The 18,353-nt window shown below is 34.9% G+C and overlaps 1 protein-coding gene across 1 annotated transcript in view; it reads right to left on the bottom strand.

The window, feature by feature from the left end:
• Positions 1-913: 913 nt before the first annotated feature.
• Pms1 (PMS1 postmeiotic segregation increased 1 (S. cerevisiae)) overlaps positions 914-18,353 on the bottom strand; it is a 76,180-nt gene continuing 58,740 nt past the window's right edge. Inside the window, exons 9-13 of the mRNA XM_013027609.1 lie at positions 9,673-10,158; positions 7,191-7,321; positions 3,996-4,156; positions 2,688-2,794; positions 914-2,062 (exon numbers count right to left, since the gene is read on the bottom strand). Of these exons, the coding sequence (XP_012883063.1) occupies positions 2,032-2,062; positions 2,688-2,794; positions 3,996-4,156; positions 7,191-7,321; positions 9,673-10,158 (916 nt within the window). The 3' untranslated portion in view covers positions 914-2,031. The remainder of the gene's footprint in view (positions 2,063-2,687; positions 2,795-3,995; positions 4,157-7,190; positions 7,322-9,672; positions 10,159-18,353) is intronic.

The raw sequence follows: 18,353 nt of genomic DNA, 5'->3' as shown, positions 1-18,353 counted from the left end.
CCTAATCAGGGTAAAGACTAAATCCTACTTTCATTATTACTAAGATGGTGACTTTAGTTAAGTCAATAAGAATAATATCAGCAAAAGAAATTAATTGGGATTGTTAGAAGAAAATTGAGATATACAGAGGGAACTTTCATCTAAAGAATGGTTCTTTTGGTGTTAGTTCCACCTTTGGTTCTATCCCAGACCCACAAAATAAGGAACTTTGGGCACAGTGCCTAGCAATCTTTTTAAAAAGTTCCAGGGAATTCTGATGCAACCTCAATTTTGATAACTACTAAGATAGGATTTTAAGAGAAAAAAATGTATTACACTTACATGTAGTCTCTAAGGAAGAATAAAAATTGTGATCCAAAATCCACTAAATAGAAGAAACAAACTCAAAGCAGCAATGATGACAATCCATTGGCATGTTGCTAGCATTGGTGAAAACATTAAAGTAGGCTTTGAAGTTTAAAAAATTTGGTAAAATTATCTAATTTTTTCAGACAGTTTTCATTTGGTTTTGCCATTTTGTTTAATGACACTATCAACTTTTGAAAGGAAAATGTGTTTACTCCAGTAAATCATCTAGACTTCTAGTTTCTTTAAAACTGTTGTTAGTCACTATGTATCTATGAACACTGGTTTATGTAAAATGGACCAAGTCTAAGAATAAGTCTAGTTCATGTTAAGTATTTTGATCAGTACTGGCAGTTTAATTTTCCTGTCAACTCTGGTTGTATTTGTGATAAATTACCTTATTTTGAAAGTGTAGACCCTAATCTAAACTTATATAATGGCTCTTCCCTGCCCTTCCATTTTATGAAACTGAAGGAATTCTGCAAAGATATAATGAAAATTAAAGAGACCAGTCAGTATTTAGAGAGGGAAATAACATTTTTATTTAAGAAACATAGGCTGTGATGGGAAGGATTTCAAATTCTGCAAGTTGAGTCCCAACAACTGAATAAAATGAAAACAAAAATAAGTCCATCTAAACTCAGACCTAACATTTTTTAGCAGGTTAAATATCTAAAACCTCAGACATGGCTTAGTTACTATCCTGACAAAACATTAGTCCAATAGGAGTCTACAGGCCTCATCTCTCCTGTGCTTCGGCAACATCACTGTCTTCACTGTGGATGTTGCCCAGGATAAGATTCCATTATGAGGATTTCAATACCCTTGGCTACCTCCATCCTCAGGGCTAGGGCTTGACTGTCATCATTTACTCTAGTCATTTATCGTATGTGTTGGGACTGCTGCCAGCTTTTGGGGAAGGGGAGGAGAGAGAATGGGGGGAGATAGAGGAGAGAGAATGGGGCAGTTGTAGGTTATGTCAACATGAAGGCCAGCTTGGACCTATGTGGGCTCAAAAAGCCTTCACTTCAACTAGGCCCCTGTTCCAGAAAAAGTGGCCAAATTCACTTGCTTGAGCAGTTTCAGAGTCCCACCAGAAAGCCAGTATAGCCCGAAGGTGATTTGAACAAGCCTTTATTAAAAAGTAGTGTCAAGGAGTATTATATATTCACCTCCCCAGTCCCCAAATACTTTTATTCAGTGCATCCAAATGATTCTTTAGGTCCTACGTCTCATGCTAGGCAGTAGCATAAGAACACTATAAATGCTTAATGTATCTAACTAATAAGTAACAAACTGTTATCATTACTATCAAACTGATTTGGTAGATTTCAGGACTAGATAGAAAAATATGGGCTTTTCCATTTAAGAGACTCTCAAAGAACAAATACTGACTTTTAATAGTTAAATAGACCTCATTTTGATTACAGTTGGTGCAAATATGTAATACAACTTTTCTTACTCTCTTCTTGATGAGCTGTTGTTTTCTCCATTTAACCAGTTGAAAAGGATTACTTCAAGAAAGGTGTCCCATATTTATAGATAGTCATAGAAGAAAAAAGAAAATGCAAAATTTGGTTCATGGGAAATAGAAACTCTGGCAAAAGAAAAGGCTGGGCAAAGGAAGAATTCTGAGTATTACAATTTGTACCTTGTTTGGAGACATTGGGTCCACTATAATGCATCTTACACAACAAATGCATGGTGATGTCTTTTTCTGAAAGGATGCATGTAAAAAAAAGTGATGTTACCCCTAATTTTGTTAAAACTTTGTCTTTCCATGTTCCCAATAAAATTCTGACCTCAAAGACCAAACAATGTAAGAAAGATCAACATCTAAACTATTACTCCCAAGATGGTAGGATTTTAGAAGTTATATTCATTCTTTTCTCAATTTCACCTTACTATTTTCTCCCACTTCCTGTCTCTTTATCTTATTTTAGACAAGATAGACAAGTTCTATTAAGTTCACCAGTTGAGACTGTGTGATGGGAAAGTTCTGAGAACCATCCAAGACAACTACCAAAAGTGCATACTGTTTGTGAGGATAAAATATAAATAGTATATATTGATTTATTGTATTTTTTACAACTTTTGGAGCATTTGCAACATACAAATAAGCCACAGAATAATTATACAAATAAGCCATATACAGACAAATAGGCCAGAGAATAATAATACAAATAAGCCATGATCATTTAACACATGATAATAAAAATGGTATAAAAACTGACTTATTCTTTCATGTTCTCATTGGTTTAAACATATTCTTAAACATATTTAATTAAGAAGTTTCTGGAAGGTATGTTAAATGATGAAAAAATGGACGACCATGAACACACCCTTTAATTTCATTTGCAAACTGATGCTTCATTCTATAGATTGTATTTTTGATGTCCTCTTTTGGTAAGTACATAGGTAGTTGTCTAGATAGACGTACTGCTTCTCCCTGTCAAAGAAAAGTAATACATTTTATCATAATATCCCCAAAGCAAGAAACATAACAACCTAGGAAGAAGTAAGAAAACTGATTACTTATATATTGTTCACTCAATGAAAATGAAGCACCCATTTATTTTTTTTGGTGATATAAAATTAACTTGAAAACAAGATGCTTGCTCCTATGAAAATTGTATTCTAGTGGAAAGGAACAGAAAACATGATAAGAAAAAAAATTATAGTGATTAAATTAGGCAACTTCATAAAGTAATTTGTGGTTCGCAAAGCTTACATTAAGATACAGCATTTTAAAGCTATTTAAATTTACTGTTGTGCAAAGACCATGGACAAAATAAAAGCATTTCAGGCTGAGAGAAAAGAGTTCTGAATGAGTATAGAAGAATTACTAAAGGGAAGAAATGAGCAAGATGAGGAGTAAGGAAGGGGGCACATTACCCTCTAGGACAGTGAACTACTGTCCTCACTTCTAATTTTCAGTGGATGTTGTTTAGAAAAGTATTTACTCAATAGTTTATATCTTTCCCTTTGTCTCCCTTCTGCTATTAAAGAGATTAAGGCTTAGAAGTGTATTACAATTAATTTTAGATAAGGATATGGTATTATAAGTTGAACAACTGGGATCAATTCTAAGAGGCCTACCTACAGAAATTAACTACAAAAAAAAATCTCATCCATGAGTTTCACAACATGTGCCCAAGAAATAATGCTATGGCAAGAAACCATTACAAAATTTACCACCCTAAGTTTATGATGGAGGAAAAAAGGTTTTTGTTTTGTTTTCTACCATTACTGGGGTTTGAACTCAGCGTCTCCAGCTTCTTTGGCTGGCACTCACTTTACCACTCAAGACATGACTCTAATGACTCTAGCCAGTATTTTGCTGGTTACTTTGGAGATGGACTCTCTTAAGACTGGCTATTAGCGAAGATCCTCCAGATCTTAGCCTTCTGAATAACTACAATGACTGACATGAGACAACAGTGTCTGGCTGATATAAAATAATGAATATATTTTTATTATTTTAAGCCATTTATTAAGGTGAAAGCTGAGACACTATTTGAAAAACAAAGCAAAAAAGGGTTGGGGGTACATATATATAGCCTGGTTGGTACAAGTGAAGCTCTGAGTTCAAAACCTATATGGACAAAAATCAAAATAAAATCTAGCTTGCATAATCTAATGATGTGTACCTCTAAATAACTTATCACTTTCCGAGGTCTACATTCATAAATTTCCTTTGCATTTTTGTTTAGTATAGCATCGAGAATTTCTTTTAAATCCGTTACTCCATAGAATGGGAGACAATTAGCAATTCCTTCTATTTCCAAGTGGCTTTCAGTAATGGAAACTCCTAAAAGCAAAAAACACACACAGACATAGTTTAGTTAAAATTATATTCCAGAACATGACCATTAAGAACAAAATCACTGTTAGAACATTCAGTGACTCTTCATGAGGATTTAATAGTCAACACAAAGTTTTGTTTCTTAGTTGGACAACAAAGAATTTCCCATAGGATTTCACATTAAGTCATAAGTGCTCATTGACACCACATGTCCTTTATATAATTTAATTTAATCTCCGTTACAGCTGGTCTGCTCCTTATATTTGCTTACAACATTTCGTACTTTGGAGAGAAAATGAAGTCCCATGATATTTATTAAAATAAAAATGATTTAAGTAGTTTAGCAAACTGCCGCTACACTATTCTATTATCTATTTTAAAGTCCTAGATATTTTTCTGTATTTTAGCTTAAAATTAATAAAAGTAAAAACATAATTTATTAATATGAATTAAATTGAAGGAAGGAAATATTGATATTTTAACAAAATTTCTAGGACAAGCTAAGTTCTAGTGGCTTACAATTACAGTACTAGTTACTTGGAGACTAAAATGGGAATTATCACAGTTTTTCAACACAGGCAGAAAAATTTATCTCAACCCATAACTAGGTATAAGTGGCAGACATTTACCATCCTAAACTACATGGCGGGGGGGGGGAGCGGGGGGTGTTATTGGAGGATTTTTATGCCAGGCCATCCCAGACAGAAAATTCAGATTCTTCTTCCATGAAAAAAAAGTTGGACACATAGTGGCACATGCCTGCAATCTGAGCATGATGGGTAGCATAATTAGATGGATTTAGCCTCAAGTGGGTTACTGGTCAAGAAAAGAGACACCATTCTAAAAGTAGTAGGTGGAAAACAGGGCTGGAGGTGTGGCTCAACAGTATCCCACCTACCTAGCTACACAAGGTCATAGGCCCAAATCTTCAGTACTACCAGAAAACTCTGCTATGATGATGTTTAAAAATGAAATATTACCTAACCTATTTTAGATAATTGTCAATAAAATTAATGCTAACTACATGATTAATTAGGTAGATAATCTATATAGCACATAATGGAAAGCAATAAATTTGGCTAGAAGATAGCAGAAGTTTGCTTTGTCTGTCTGTATTTGGTAATAACAAGTGTAATACTGAAATCCATATACTATTAACTGTAAGAAAAAGGAGTTAAATTTTGGATTAGTATCTATTAATGCATTAGAAAAATAAGAGGTGTGATGTAACTTTGAGAGTTTCCGATTCTAAGACTTCAATGATCCTAAGACTTCAATGATCTAATCTCTCACCTGTTCTTAGTTACAACTAGTTTCTTGATCTGAATGGTAGATGCAATGGTGGCAGAGTATACAGTCCAGGTATTCTAATGTTTTTCCTCAGGAAACAATTGGAAAATAGGTAAGATTATATATCATAGTATTAAAAGGCGAGATAGAGTCAATAGAGACTAAATAGTTTGAGCAGCAAGAATAGTTCAAATAGGACTTGAACAGTACATAGATAGGCAAAGGGTAAGCTGAAGAGTATTGTAGTTCACATCTCGTTTACATATTTATGTAGATATGAAAATATCCAAGCTGAGAGTGATGGTACAAGACCATAATCCTAGCACATGGGAGGCATAGGCAGGAGTTTAAGGCCAGCCAGGGTTTACAATTCAAGATCAGCCTGGGCTATATAATGAGACTCTGACTCAAAACAAACAAGCAAAAACAAAAGCAGAAGAATAAAAAAGAAATAACAAATCTTAAATTCTACATCTAAACATTTTTCATTTTTGCATGAATATAGTATTAACTGACTGGATATGTTCTGATAATTATACATATTTCACAGATTTACTTGTTTTTAATTTCTATGCTTATACAACCACAAATGGAGAACTTTAATTTGGAACTATGTAGCATTAAACTTTCTACACATTTCCATAAAATTATGTAAAACACTTGTCAGTATTCAGGGAGAATACATGGTTTAACAAGTTTTCAATTTCCAGAAATATAAAATTATTATTAAAGCAGTACTGGAAGTTATTTTTGTCAATAAGCAAAGCTTTCAGGGTCATACTAAGACTTAAAACCAGATATATTCTTTTTTCAGATATTTTTATCCTCATCTAAAGATACTTTGTGACAACTGAAAAACTGCTGATTCAAGCTTAATATACTACTGGAAAATTCTCACTAAATTAGAAAGAAAATAGTTGCTAAAGAAACAATAAAAAATGGGAGTAAAAGATGAATAAAATGAAGAAAATATGAATGTCTCTTAACCTGTTACTGAATAATTTAGTTGGAATTTGGATATACAATTTACATATCAAGTCTAAATAGCTATAACGGAGGTAAGACTTTAAAAGATTAGGCTAGATATCTTTCAAAATGCAAAAATCAATAAAATTAAGTTGGAACATCAAAACATATCCTTTATACCGAACTCTTTGCTTTTGTACATTGTCTTTACTTATTTTAGTTTTGTGTCTCAGTAAAACATTCCCTTAACAACCTTTTTTTCTATACTTTGGATATAACAAATTTGCCACTGTAATCATTCTTCACAGTGCCTATACTCCTTGATACACATGAAAAGAGAGGTCAGATGGCAGTTTAAGTATGGAATTTATAAAAGAGCAACTGAGTCCAGCAAAGAAAAGTGAATTATCCTAGAGAGCTATGTTTTCTTGTGGATTTCCATATTAAACAAAAGGCCTTCTAGCAAAGTCATGGAATATCATACCATACTCTCTTGAACAGCAGGACTGCTGATAATCCCAAGTTTAGTAAGCCAAGCAAGTAAATACTTTCTGAAAAAGGAGTAAACATTTTTATTAAGTCATTCCAGTACCCTATACCTCTGTTTATTACATCATCTAAAGAAGATATTTTTTTCAAGCTCAGAGGCAATCTTATTACCTGTTTACAAACAGGTGATGACTTCTAATGAAACAAAGTCACTGATTTCTGAAAATCTGAAAAACAACTCTTAGAACAAGGCTTACTTTTTCAAGCCAGAAAATATTAAATCACATGATCATACCTGGTATCAACTTTATCTTAAAACCATTCGCTGTGAGACGAGGATCAGAGAGGTAAGTCGATCCACTGCATCTTTGGTTATTTGATGCCATTTTACATAAAATCTCTAAATAATGAGATCCGTTGAAAAGACTGAAAAAGAAATTATGGTACCTAAAGTTATTCAATATAATCAATTGAAATAAAGAAAATTTAAAGAAAAAAAAATCTCTCTAGGCTTTTTGAAAGTTTTCCTTTCGTAGGGGCTGGGAAGGTGGCTCAGTGGTAGAATGCATGCCTTGCATGCCAGAGGCCCTGGGTTCGATTCCTCAGCACCACATAAGCTAAAAGAAAAAAGCCGGAAGTGGCGTTGTGGCTCAAGTGGTAGAGCGCTAGCCTTGAGCTGAAGAGCTGAGGGACAGCACCCAGGCCCAGAGTTCAGTCCCCATGACCGGACCCAAAAAAAAGATGTAAGTAGTCCTACGAGAAAGTGGTTTAAATTCCTGTTAATAATTTACAGAAGACAAACTACCTACAGTGAACATATAGAAAGGAGAAACAGACAAAAATCCCGATTTCTGCCTTCTAGAGTGTTAAATGCTCTATGTGAAATTTAAAAAACAGTCCCCTAAACATAACACAAAACTACTTACAAATATCCTTTTATGACCTTAATCAGACAGAAGATATACTTTTAAAAGATAAAATAATATGTCAAGTTACTATAGTGGTATATTTTGTCAAATTTTAAATTGCTTCTCAAGGTTTCTTCAACATAAAAAATAGTAAACATACAACTTTTTCTCCTCAAAACTTGTATCTTTGGGAGTTGACCATTTCCCCATTCATTAAATGAATATCTATCTACCATATGGAACATATACAGTGGTACATAAGCACTGATTTATGTTCATTTTAACACTTTACCTCTTTAAAAAAGCTAATGGCAAATTATACAGCTTTCCTAATTGATTTCTTTCATTGCACTGTATCTGTGGTTGCAAAAAAAACAAACAAAAACCCTTTAGTCATTAGCTAGTTTACATCTGTGATTCTTATCTGCTCACTGTACTTAACACAGTGACTATGACAGGATGAAAAGTAATGATTACATTTTTTAACAACTTGTGTAAAAAAAGAAGAAAATGCAATTATGTCTTTGCTCATCAATTTTGTATGACTTCAAACTCCACTGAATGTGAGGAGTCACATATAAACTGTCACAAAGAGGAAATCTTTAACTATATATTAGATAAACTATGCCTCATCTATCCACATTCTGATAATCAGTCTGAGAGCTGGTAGTAATGAGAAGTAGGTACACACACACACACACACACACACACACACACACACACACACATACACACACACACACACACACACACACACACACACACACACACAATTTAAAAGCCTGTGTTTCAGTTTCCTCATCTATGAAATGTAGATGATAAAACCTGACTCACAAAATTGCAAAGTATCACACTGATGCTCAATAAGCATTAGTTACTACTGTATTTCTAAGCATTTATTTTGTATTTTACTAAGAAGTAAGCTACATAACTAACATTAGAATTCTAGTGAGTAGTCTGTACCCATACTTACTTTGCTACAATGATGAGATAATCAAAGAAGACTCAGTTTTGAAAAACTTGAAGCAGTAATTTTGAAAGAGGATACCACATTCCAGGAGGAGAAAACAATTATGTGTTTAAATTATGTGTTTGTTATATGCATGCTCAATTAAAAGTTTACTTTTAGGACAGTAGGGGTCTAAAATGTATTTGTTTTTGAGTAACAAATCTAACAGAAAAAAATTTAAGGTATAATTTGGACATGTACTTGAAAATCTAAATAAAAAATTATAAACACTATTCAGAAAAACAGTGGAGTGTAAAAATTCACCTGTGCTTGTTTTTGAGAATACAAAGTAGTACTATTAGGTCAGAAGCATACTGAAAAATATAAAAGAATTGTTATCAAAGACATTAGAAAGAAAAATACATGTGTGTGAGAAAGAAGAGATAAAGAAAATGTGGCAAAACCTTAATAACTGCTGATAAAAGCATTGTCTGTATAATTTTACTTTAGTGTATGTTTTAAAATGTTAAAGCATTACAAAATCAAAGAGGATCATTATAATCTAACTTCAAAATTGCTCCAGAGAAGTCACTAACATAAGGAGATACATATTTGATATTTACTGAATGTAGAAGTGTATTCTGAACTTAGGATACTAGATAGCATTCTTGTGTACTAGCAAAAGCAGTCTAAAATTCTTTATAAGTAATTAATTCCAGATATTAATCAATATGCAATAATAAGTTGCCCTGTGGGATTTAAACCCCTTCATACAACTACTTAAAATAAAAAAAAGAATTTAGCTAAAAAAAAACGTTTAAAAAGATTTCCTTAAATATCACTTGTTCTGAGTAAAAAACAGTTTTTAACTTTTACCTCCAATTTCTAATCTAGTATGCATAAACGTTCCTTCATCATACCTTTCTGTAAGTATAATTGGCTGGTCCAGCGGCTCTGCAGGAAGTTTATGATTCTCAAGAAGTCTTTTAAATAGCAGGGCTTCTTCTACCCTGTATGGATTCAGTAACATTACCTCTGTTTTAGATGCAACTAGCCATGCATCAGGAAACCTAAGATTGTGGATTAAGCAAAGTTCATCCTTCTCTTCTGAGTCAAACTCCTTTTGTTTCTCAAAGTTTATTTTTAAGTTTTCCATTGAAAAAGGTATCTCTATTATTTTAATATTTTTACTCCGTTTTTTTTCATTTTGGGACTGAAAGAGCTCATCAAGTTTTGGCTGATTAGACAATGAAGTTTTCAACTTGTGTTTCTGTGCCAAACTCCAGGTGCTGGTGGGTTTTATCTTTTTTCTGTTATCTTTTAATGACATTTGTGACTCTCGTTCAATGGCTTTCTTCATTTGAGTATTGTATCGTTCCAAATCTTTAGTTGCCTTTTCTTCATATCTAAAAATAGAAAAACTGATGTCATATTCAAATATACATTTATCAGATGGACATGAGTTGCTCACTCCTTTAATCCTAACTACTTATGAAGCTGAGATCTGAGAACTGCAGTTCAAAGAGAGCCCAGGCAGGAAAAGTCCATGAGATTCTTTTCTCCAATTAATCGCCAATAAGCCAGGAGTGGAGCTGTGACTCAAATGGTAGAGTGGTAACCTTCTGTGAAAAAGCTAAGGGACAGGGCCCAAACACAGTTCAAGCCCTAGTACTGGCTCAAAAAAAAAATCATCTAAAGAAAAATTTGTAAAAAACAAAGAACTGATACTCAAGGTCGAATAATGACAATGAAATGTCCATGGGGCTACCCCTCCTGTGTATAATTACATAAAATCTGAACAAAATATAAAAGCAAACTATTTAAAACTGGTACAGAAGAACAGTCAAAACCAGACAAATAGATTTATATTTGTATGTTTATCCAACTTGTAACCAGAGGACCAGCCCTAGAGTAAGAAGATAAGGAATGCCAAGAACTAAGTAAAAAAGCTGTTGAGTACTAGACTGAGTCATCAGAACACACAGCTACTTGCTTCTAGAACAACGTGAAATTGAGAGAAAATCCCAGAGAATCCCTTGTGTGGGAGCCTAGAGGAAACCAACATTTACAAGGCTAAATGAGCAGAACAGAGATTTCAACGGCTGCTCAGTACAGAGAAAATAAGAGTTTGAAATCTGAGTTACACATTGTGTTGTGGATTCATAAATGTTATGAGCTTCTAATTAAAATAGGAATAGTGCCACATTTTAGTTAAAATCTTGTCCTATGGAAGTGGTACTGGTGCTCAAGTGGTAGAGCTGGCCTTGAGCAAAAGAGCTCAAGGACAGCCCCCAGGCCCAGAGTTCAAGACCCAAGATTGAAGGAAACAAACACACAAACAAAAAATACTGTCCTAGAACTAAGAAAAATACTTTAAGACCCAGAACAAAATGCTTAGTCTTCCCAATAAAATGTAAAATAAAGCCCACAGCTTAAGGTGACCTATAACTTAAAAGTATGGAAGAACAAAAGTTGACACTTTTCAGAAGAAAAATATACAACTTTGAGTTTTAAGTAAATTATATACAATGTCCATTATACATGTAAAAGTTACCACTCAAGCAATAATACAGAAAAATTCAATGTCTTTAAAAGACTTATTTCAAGTAAGTACTTAAGAGTTTAAGATGACCCTTACAGGAGAGTTAAAGAGAATGGGGAAATCTGAACGGAGAAGTATTTTAAAAAAGAAAGATGGAAATTCCCGTGAACTAACAAACACAGTATCTGAAATGTGTTCATTAGGTAGCTTTAGAAGCAGATCAGAGATGGTAAACAATAACAACAACAAAATACCTCAAAACAAAAATACCAAAACAAATCAGGGGATGAGGGAAGAAGAAAAGACAAATGAATATCATTAGGAACAATTCAATTATTCAAATATTTCAATTTAAGTGTTTGAATTTCAACTCAAATATTTAATGTAGCAAAAAAAATAAAAAATTCAACATATACAGAAAAATATCCTTCAAAAAGATTAGGTATTTTCAGATAAAAGATATTTTTTGTCAGCATATCTAGCCAGGTATTCCTGGCTCAGGCCTGTAATCCTGTAATCAGGAAGCTAAGATCTAAGGATCAGGGTTTGAAGCCAGCCTGTGAGAATCTTATCTCCAATAAACTAGTCAGAAAAAGCTAGAGGTGGTGCTGTGGTTCAAGTGGTAGACTACTGGCCTTGAGTCAAAGAAGCTCAGGGACAGGACCAAGGCCTTGAGTTCAAGCAAAGAAAGAAAGAAAAAGAAAGAGAGAGAGAGCGAGGGAAGGAAGGAAGGAAGGAAGGAAGGAAGGAAGGAAGGAAGGAAGGAAGGAAGGAAGGAAGGAAGGAAGGAAAGAAGGTTGGTTGGAAGGAAAGAAAGAAAGAAGAAAAGAGAAAAAGAAAGAAGGAAGGAAGTATGGAAGAAAGGGAGGGAGGGAGGAAAGAATGGAAGAAAGGAAAGAGGGAGGAAGAGACAAAGAGAAAGGAAGAGAGAGGGAGAAAGAGAGGGAGAAAGGGAGAAAGAAACAGACAGGAGGAGAGCAAGAAAGAGAGAGACCGAGAGAGAAAAAGAGTATCAAACGTAAGTGGAAATATACTTACTGGGTTTCTACATTTTATGTGAGATGGCACATTACTAACACTAAGTAGACTATGATAAATGTATTTATTAGTGAAGAAAAACAATTTAAAATTAATAGAACAATTAAAATTAGATGCTAAAGTATATTCACTGGACCCCTCCCCTCTTTCTCTCAAAAAAGAAAAAACAGAACAAAACATATGGGATAAACATAAAACTAACAGGAAAATGCTACATTTAAATCAATGATAACAATGTTTAGGGTTACATAAATATTCCAATTAAAACAGATTTAGTCAAAAGCCAACTTTTATGTGTCTACAATAGTTACACTTTTATAAGACAAAGTGTAAAAGAATAAATAAAAATACAGAGGCCAGGCTTGATAGCTCCTACCTATAATCTCAGTTACTAGGGAGGTAGGGATAGGAAGAATAAAGAGGCCAATCTGGGCAAAAAATTAGGAAGACTCCATTTCAAAAACTGAGACTTCATCTCAACCAATCAGTAAGCCAGGTGTGGTGGACACAGACCACAGGGACACAGGCTTGTGTCCCTGAACCCACCCACTTGGGAGGCTGTAGGTAGATGACTGCTGGCTGTGGTCAAGTCCCTAGGTGATATTCCAGATGCTTGAGTTAGCCCCCAGAATTGTGAATTACCCCTCACAACAGTCTTCAACCTCCTCATTCTTTCATATTTTCTCACCCTGATGTCTGGATGGAAGCAGCCTATCAGTCTTTCCTGACATTAAACTTTTCCTTCCTTGGACATGTGTGGTATGCGTTATTTGACTGCCATCTAAGTCCCACTCTAAGCAAAAACACAACCCTATACCTGAAAAATAGCTACTGGGAACAGGGCTGAAGAGGTAGCACATCTACCTTGCAAGCACAAGGCTCTGTGAGTTTAAACCCCAGAATACCTTCCCTCCCCGAAACAAAAAGGAAAGTAAAAACAGAAACAGATGTTTACTATTAGGGAGGTATGATGACAAAAGGGATTACTAAAATCACAAATGTGTATGTACCTAATATACATAGCTTCCAATTATACTAAACAAAACCTCTAAAATTTAAAGGTAGAAAATTCCAGAATAAGAGTTGGCAATACTAATACCCTCTTCCCTCAGTGATTGAACTAGACCCCCCAAAAGCTGTCACTGAATTTACAGATTCTAACAACATTTCAACCATTTCAAATTAATTAAATACTCTTTTAGAATACTATTGTGTAGCCATTATGACATTACAGGTTCTGGGCCCACCCTGCCCCCACCCATACTGGGGGTTGAACTGCTTGCTTAGGTAAGCGCTCTAACAAGCCACACTCCAGTCCCTTTTTTTTTTGGGTCCAGTTGTGGGGCCTGAACTCTGGGCCTGGGCGCTGTCCCTCAGCTCTTCAGCTCAAGGCTAGCGCTCTACCACTTGAGCCTCAGGGCCACTTCCGGCTTATTTTTTTCTTTTTGCTTATGTGGTGCTGGGAATCGAACCCAGGGCCTCAGGCATGCAAGGCAAGCGCTCTACCACTGAGCCACCTTCCCAGACCCTCCAGTCCCTTTTTAACACTGCTTTTTGCCTAGCTGGCCTAGGCTATGCCCCTCCTATTTGTGTCCTTGGAAAGGACAGGCCTGTCCCGCTGAGACCATCACTGTGCATTTCCACAGCTGGGATAGCAGGTATGTGACACCATGCCCAGTTATTTGTTGAAATAGAGTGTTGTGAATGTTTTTGCCTGGGCTGGCTTCAAACATAAGATTCCCCAATCTCTGCCTCCCAAGTAGTTAGGATTATAGGCTTGAACCATGTACATTGAAGTTTACATGGAACATCCAATAAAAGATCAAACATTCATAAAGAATAAAATCTATGACATTTTCTCTGTTGATGTTAAACTGGAAATCAGAAATTTATTTAGAAAAGCCCTAAATATTTAGTTTGTAAAAAATAGAATTTTACTAATAGTAGTCACAAACTGAAAATTCAAAGACCCATGAATTAGAAAGTGATTGAAAAAATTTTGGAATGCTTACAAAACTGAATATTCCTCCCTGGTTTAAAAATTAATGATTAATCACAAAATATTTTGTTGAGAAGTCAAATACATAATTATTTATACATGAATTTTAACTACTGGTAAAACAAAGTAGTATAACAGAAAGCAAAACTATAGTTGTAAGCTGGGTGCTGGTGGCTCATGTCAGTAATCCTAGCTCCAACTAGAGGCTGAGATATTAGGATCAGAGTTCAAAGCTGCTTGAGCAGGAAAGTCTGTGAGACTCTTAATTCCAGTTAACCACCAAAAAGCCATAAGCAGAGCTGTGGCTCAGGTGGTAGAGTTCTATCCTTGAGCAAAAAAGAAGCCCATGCATAGTGCCAGGGCCCTGAGATCAAGCCCAGGACTGCAGCAGCAGTAGCAGCAGCAGCAGCAGCAGCAACAACAAACTGTGATTATCTGTGGAACCTACCTGAGATGTACCAGGAGAGGCTTTTTTTTTTTTAGGAGAGGTTTTTATAGAGTGATGATCTATACTTTATTAGAGATTTTTTTGAATAAATTTATATATTTATGTTGGGGAATAGGCATTCAAAAAGAAAAATATGTAACACTAATATGGAATACATACTACCAAAGGCAAATTTACATAGATTAATACTGTAGTTAGTACATACTAATAAAAATTTCATGGGCTGGGAAGGTAGCTCAGTGGTAGAGCGCTTGCCTTGCATGCATGAGGCCCTGGGTTCGATTCCTCAGCACCACATAAGCAAAAAGAAAAGAGCCGGAAGTGGCGCTGTGGCTCAAGTGGTAGAGTGCTAGCCTTGAGCTGAAGAGCTGAGGGACAGCGCCCAGGCCCAGAGTTCAGTCCCCACGACCGGACCCAAAAAAAAAAAAAATTTTTTCAAGCCACTAAAACTAGCACACAGAATAAAAAAATTACTATGATTTAATAGCCAAATGTTAATTTTTCCATGATAATTCTCATTTTAGACATTTATGAAAAAATAAACTCTAATAAGCTGAACATAATTAAACCATCTAATTTCATTCAATTTCAAAAGGGATGTTTCAAAATTACAGTAGGGAAATTGTTACAAATTCTTTTCTTTCTTTTCAGTAACGAAAAGAACAAAACAAAACCTCAAGAGCCAAAAAGCCTAGAATGGCAGTTAGATCATTCTTTGTAAAAAATTGAGATACCTGGACACCACTCTTAGGCCTAGGTTGAGGTTAGGCGGCTATGTTTAAAAATCAGAATTGGAACTATTGATGAATTCAGCTAAGTATAATAATAGTTCGAAACACAAATCTTGGAGAGAGCTTCTCTTACTCTTAAAATATCAACTGGATGCTATTGTAGGTAATATGCACATAGCATTAAAGGAAAAGCTTGTATATGTTATGGAAATAAAAGTGATGTTATAGGCACCAGAGTTGCCATACTGGTTACAAAATCTAGAAATGTTTGCTTAGGAAATGAATAGTTGTTGAGATGTTTAAGAAAAATGTCAAGATATAGGCCAAAAGAATATTACTCTAGGGTTCCCTTCTGGCCACATCCCCTCCAGCATCTGTTGTTATTAGTTCTTGATTATAGCCATTCTAACTGGAGTGAGGTAGAATCTCAATGTTGTTTTAATTTGCATTTCTTTTATGGCTAGAGAAGTTGAGCACTTCTTCTTCTATTGGACATACTTATTTCCTCCAGAGAAGTTTCTCTTTAAGTCTTTAGCCCACTTATTTATTGGGCAGATGTTTCTTTGAGGATTTGTTGTGAGGGGGATTTAATTTTTTTTGAGTTCCAAGTATATTTTAGATATGAGACCATTGTCTGTTGTATGGCTAGTGAAGATCTTCTCCCAATCCATGGGATTTCTATTGATCTTGCTAGCTATGTCCTTTGCCATGCAGAAACTCTTCAGTTTCATGCAATCCCATTTGTCCAACCTTTCTTTGATTTGTTGTGTATCTGGGTCTCTATTAAGCAAATTTCAGCCTGTGCCAAGGAAACCTAGGGTTTCTCCTATTCCTTCCTGTAATGTTTTTCAGGGTGTCTGCTTTGACTATGAGGTCTATCATCCGTTTGGAGTTGATGCTGGTTGTTATTTAAGGACCCAGCTTTAGTTTTCTACAGTGAATACCCAGTTTTGCCAGCACCATTTACTAAAGAAGTTGTCTTTCTTCATTCTATTATTTTTAGCTCCCTTATTGAAGATTAGGTGGCTATTGGTTTTGGATTCATTTCTGGGTTTTCAGCATTGTTGGTGGGAGTATAAACTTGTTCAACCACTTTGGAAAGCAGTATGGAGTCAAAAGTCTCCACATAGACCTCCCCTATGACCCAGCAATCCCACTTTTGGGCATTTACCCAAACGATCATAAACAAGGCCATACTAAGGCTACCAGCACAACTATGTTTATCGCAGCATTATTTACCATAGCTAAGATATGGAACTATGGAACCAACCCAGATGCCCCTCAATGGATGAATGGATCAAGAAAATTTGTTATATATATATATATATATATATATTGGAATTCTATGCCTCCATCAGAAAGACTGATTTTTGTTAAGAAATGCAGACTTGGAAAAAATTATATTAAGTGAAGTAAGCCAAGCCCGAAGAAACACAGGTCACATCGTTTCCCTTATTTGCAATAACTAGTACAGTGTAGGACAAGGAGAAATGGCCAAAACCTATGTACATGTAAGATGATGTTAAGCAAAATGAACCCCAAGATAGGGGCACAAATAACTTTTTTCTTTCTTGCTATTGTTTCTAACGTATTTATAATGTACCATGTGATTTTTTTGTTGCTTTGTAAGTTCCTCCCCCACAGTATAACCCCTGTTTTCACTGTATTTGATGTCGGTGCCCTGCATCTTGTATATACATTTCTCTAATTCAGGGAGGGGAAGGGAAAAAACAAAATACTTAAATAAGGATACAGGCTGACCCATCGTAAGGAGATGTACAAAACACTATGTTGAAAACAAACTTTACAACTTCTGGGGGGGGGGTGGTAGTTGTGGAGGTGGGAGGGAAGGGATGGATGGTAGGGGGAAAACAATGGAGGAGGCAACAATGCTCAATAGGAAATGTACTCATTACCTTGCTCATGTAACTGTAACTTCTCTGTACAGCATTTTTACAATAAAAAATGTACAAAAAAGGAATATTACCCTATTCTCTCAGTTCATAATTCATGAAGATAGTGTTTCAAATTTTAAACAACATTCTTGAAGGAACTGTAATTAATGCTGACAGTGAGACTAAGAGAAACCATAATATAGCAGGTTGTTTGTACTCAGCACATGTTTGTTGAATAAATAAATATTATCTGATTAAGAATGTGAAAGAAACAATAAAGACCTTGTGGGCATGATCATGCCTACTTAATTCTAGTTACTTGAGAGGCAGAGATTAGGAGAACTATGGTTCAAAGCCAGCCTAACCTTTATCTTAAACATCTGATCCAACATGCTGCATGATGGAGCCCCTACCCAAAAATCCCCAAACTAAAACCAAAAGAACCATCCAGAAGCTAAAGGACTGTGGCTCAAAAGTGTGTTGTCTGCTTGCCCAGTAAGCACAATGATTTAAGTTCAAGCCTCAAAGCCAAACCCATTATTACCCCTACTACCCCTCTTAAAGACTTTATCTCATTATAAATTATTATTTAACATAATGTATCACGTATAACAAAAATTATTTTGGTTAATTACCATGACACATTTATATATTTAGAAGTTATTTTCTACCAGTTATACTTAGCATATGAAGTTCTGGATTAGCCATATAAAACACATGATTTTCAAGGATACTTTCAACAGGTACTAGAAATAAGTATTTTTAGCTCTTGACATTCGAAAGTTAAGATTTTTCCAATGTGGTGAAAAATGAGTTCGAGATAAAGGTCACCATTTGTAATTAATTATAATGTGCAAATTTTCACATATGGTATTAATCTTTTGATTTTTTAAGAAGTCAAACTTAATTAGTTCCTTGGGAAATGTAAAAAGTTATGTCCAAAGGAAT

This window comes from Dipodomys ordii, unplaced genomic scaffold (assembly GCF_000151885.1).
Source record: "Dipodomys ordii isolate 6190 unplaced genomic scaffold, Dord_2.0 Scaffold5, whole genome shotgun sequence".
In the NCBI taxonomy this organism is placed as follows: domain Eukaryota; kingdom Metazoa; phylum Chordata; class Mammalia; order Rodentia; family Heteromyidae; genus Dipodomys; species Dipodomys ordii.
The sequence above is the reverse complement of the archived record's forward strand: the minus strand, read 5'-3'. Positions and strand labels throughout refer to the sequence as shown.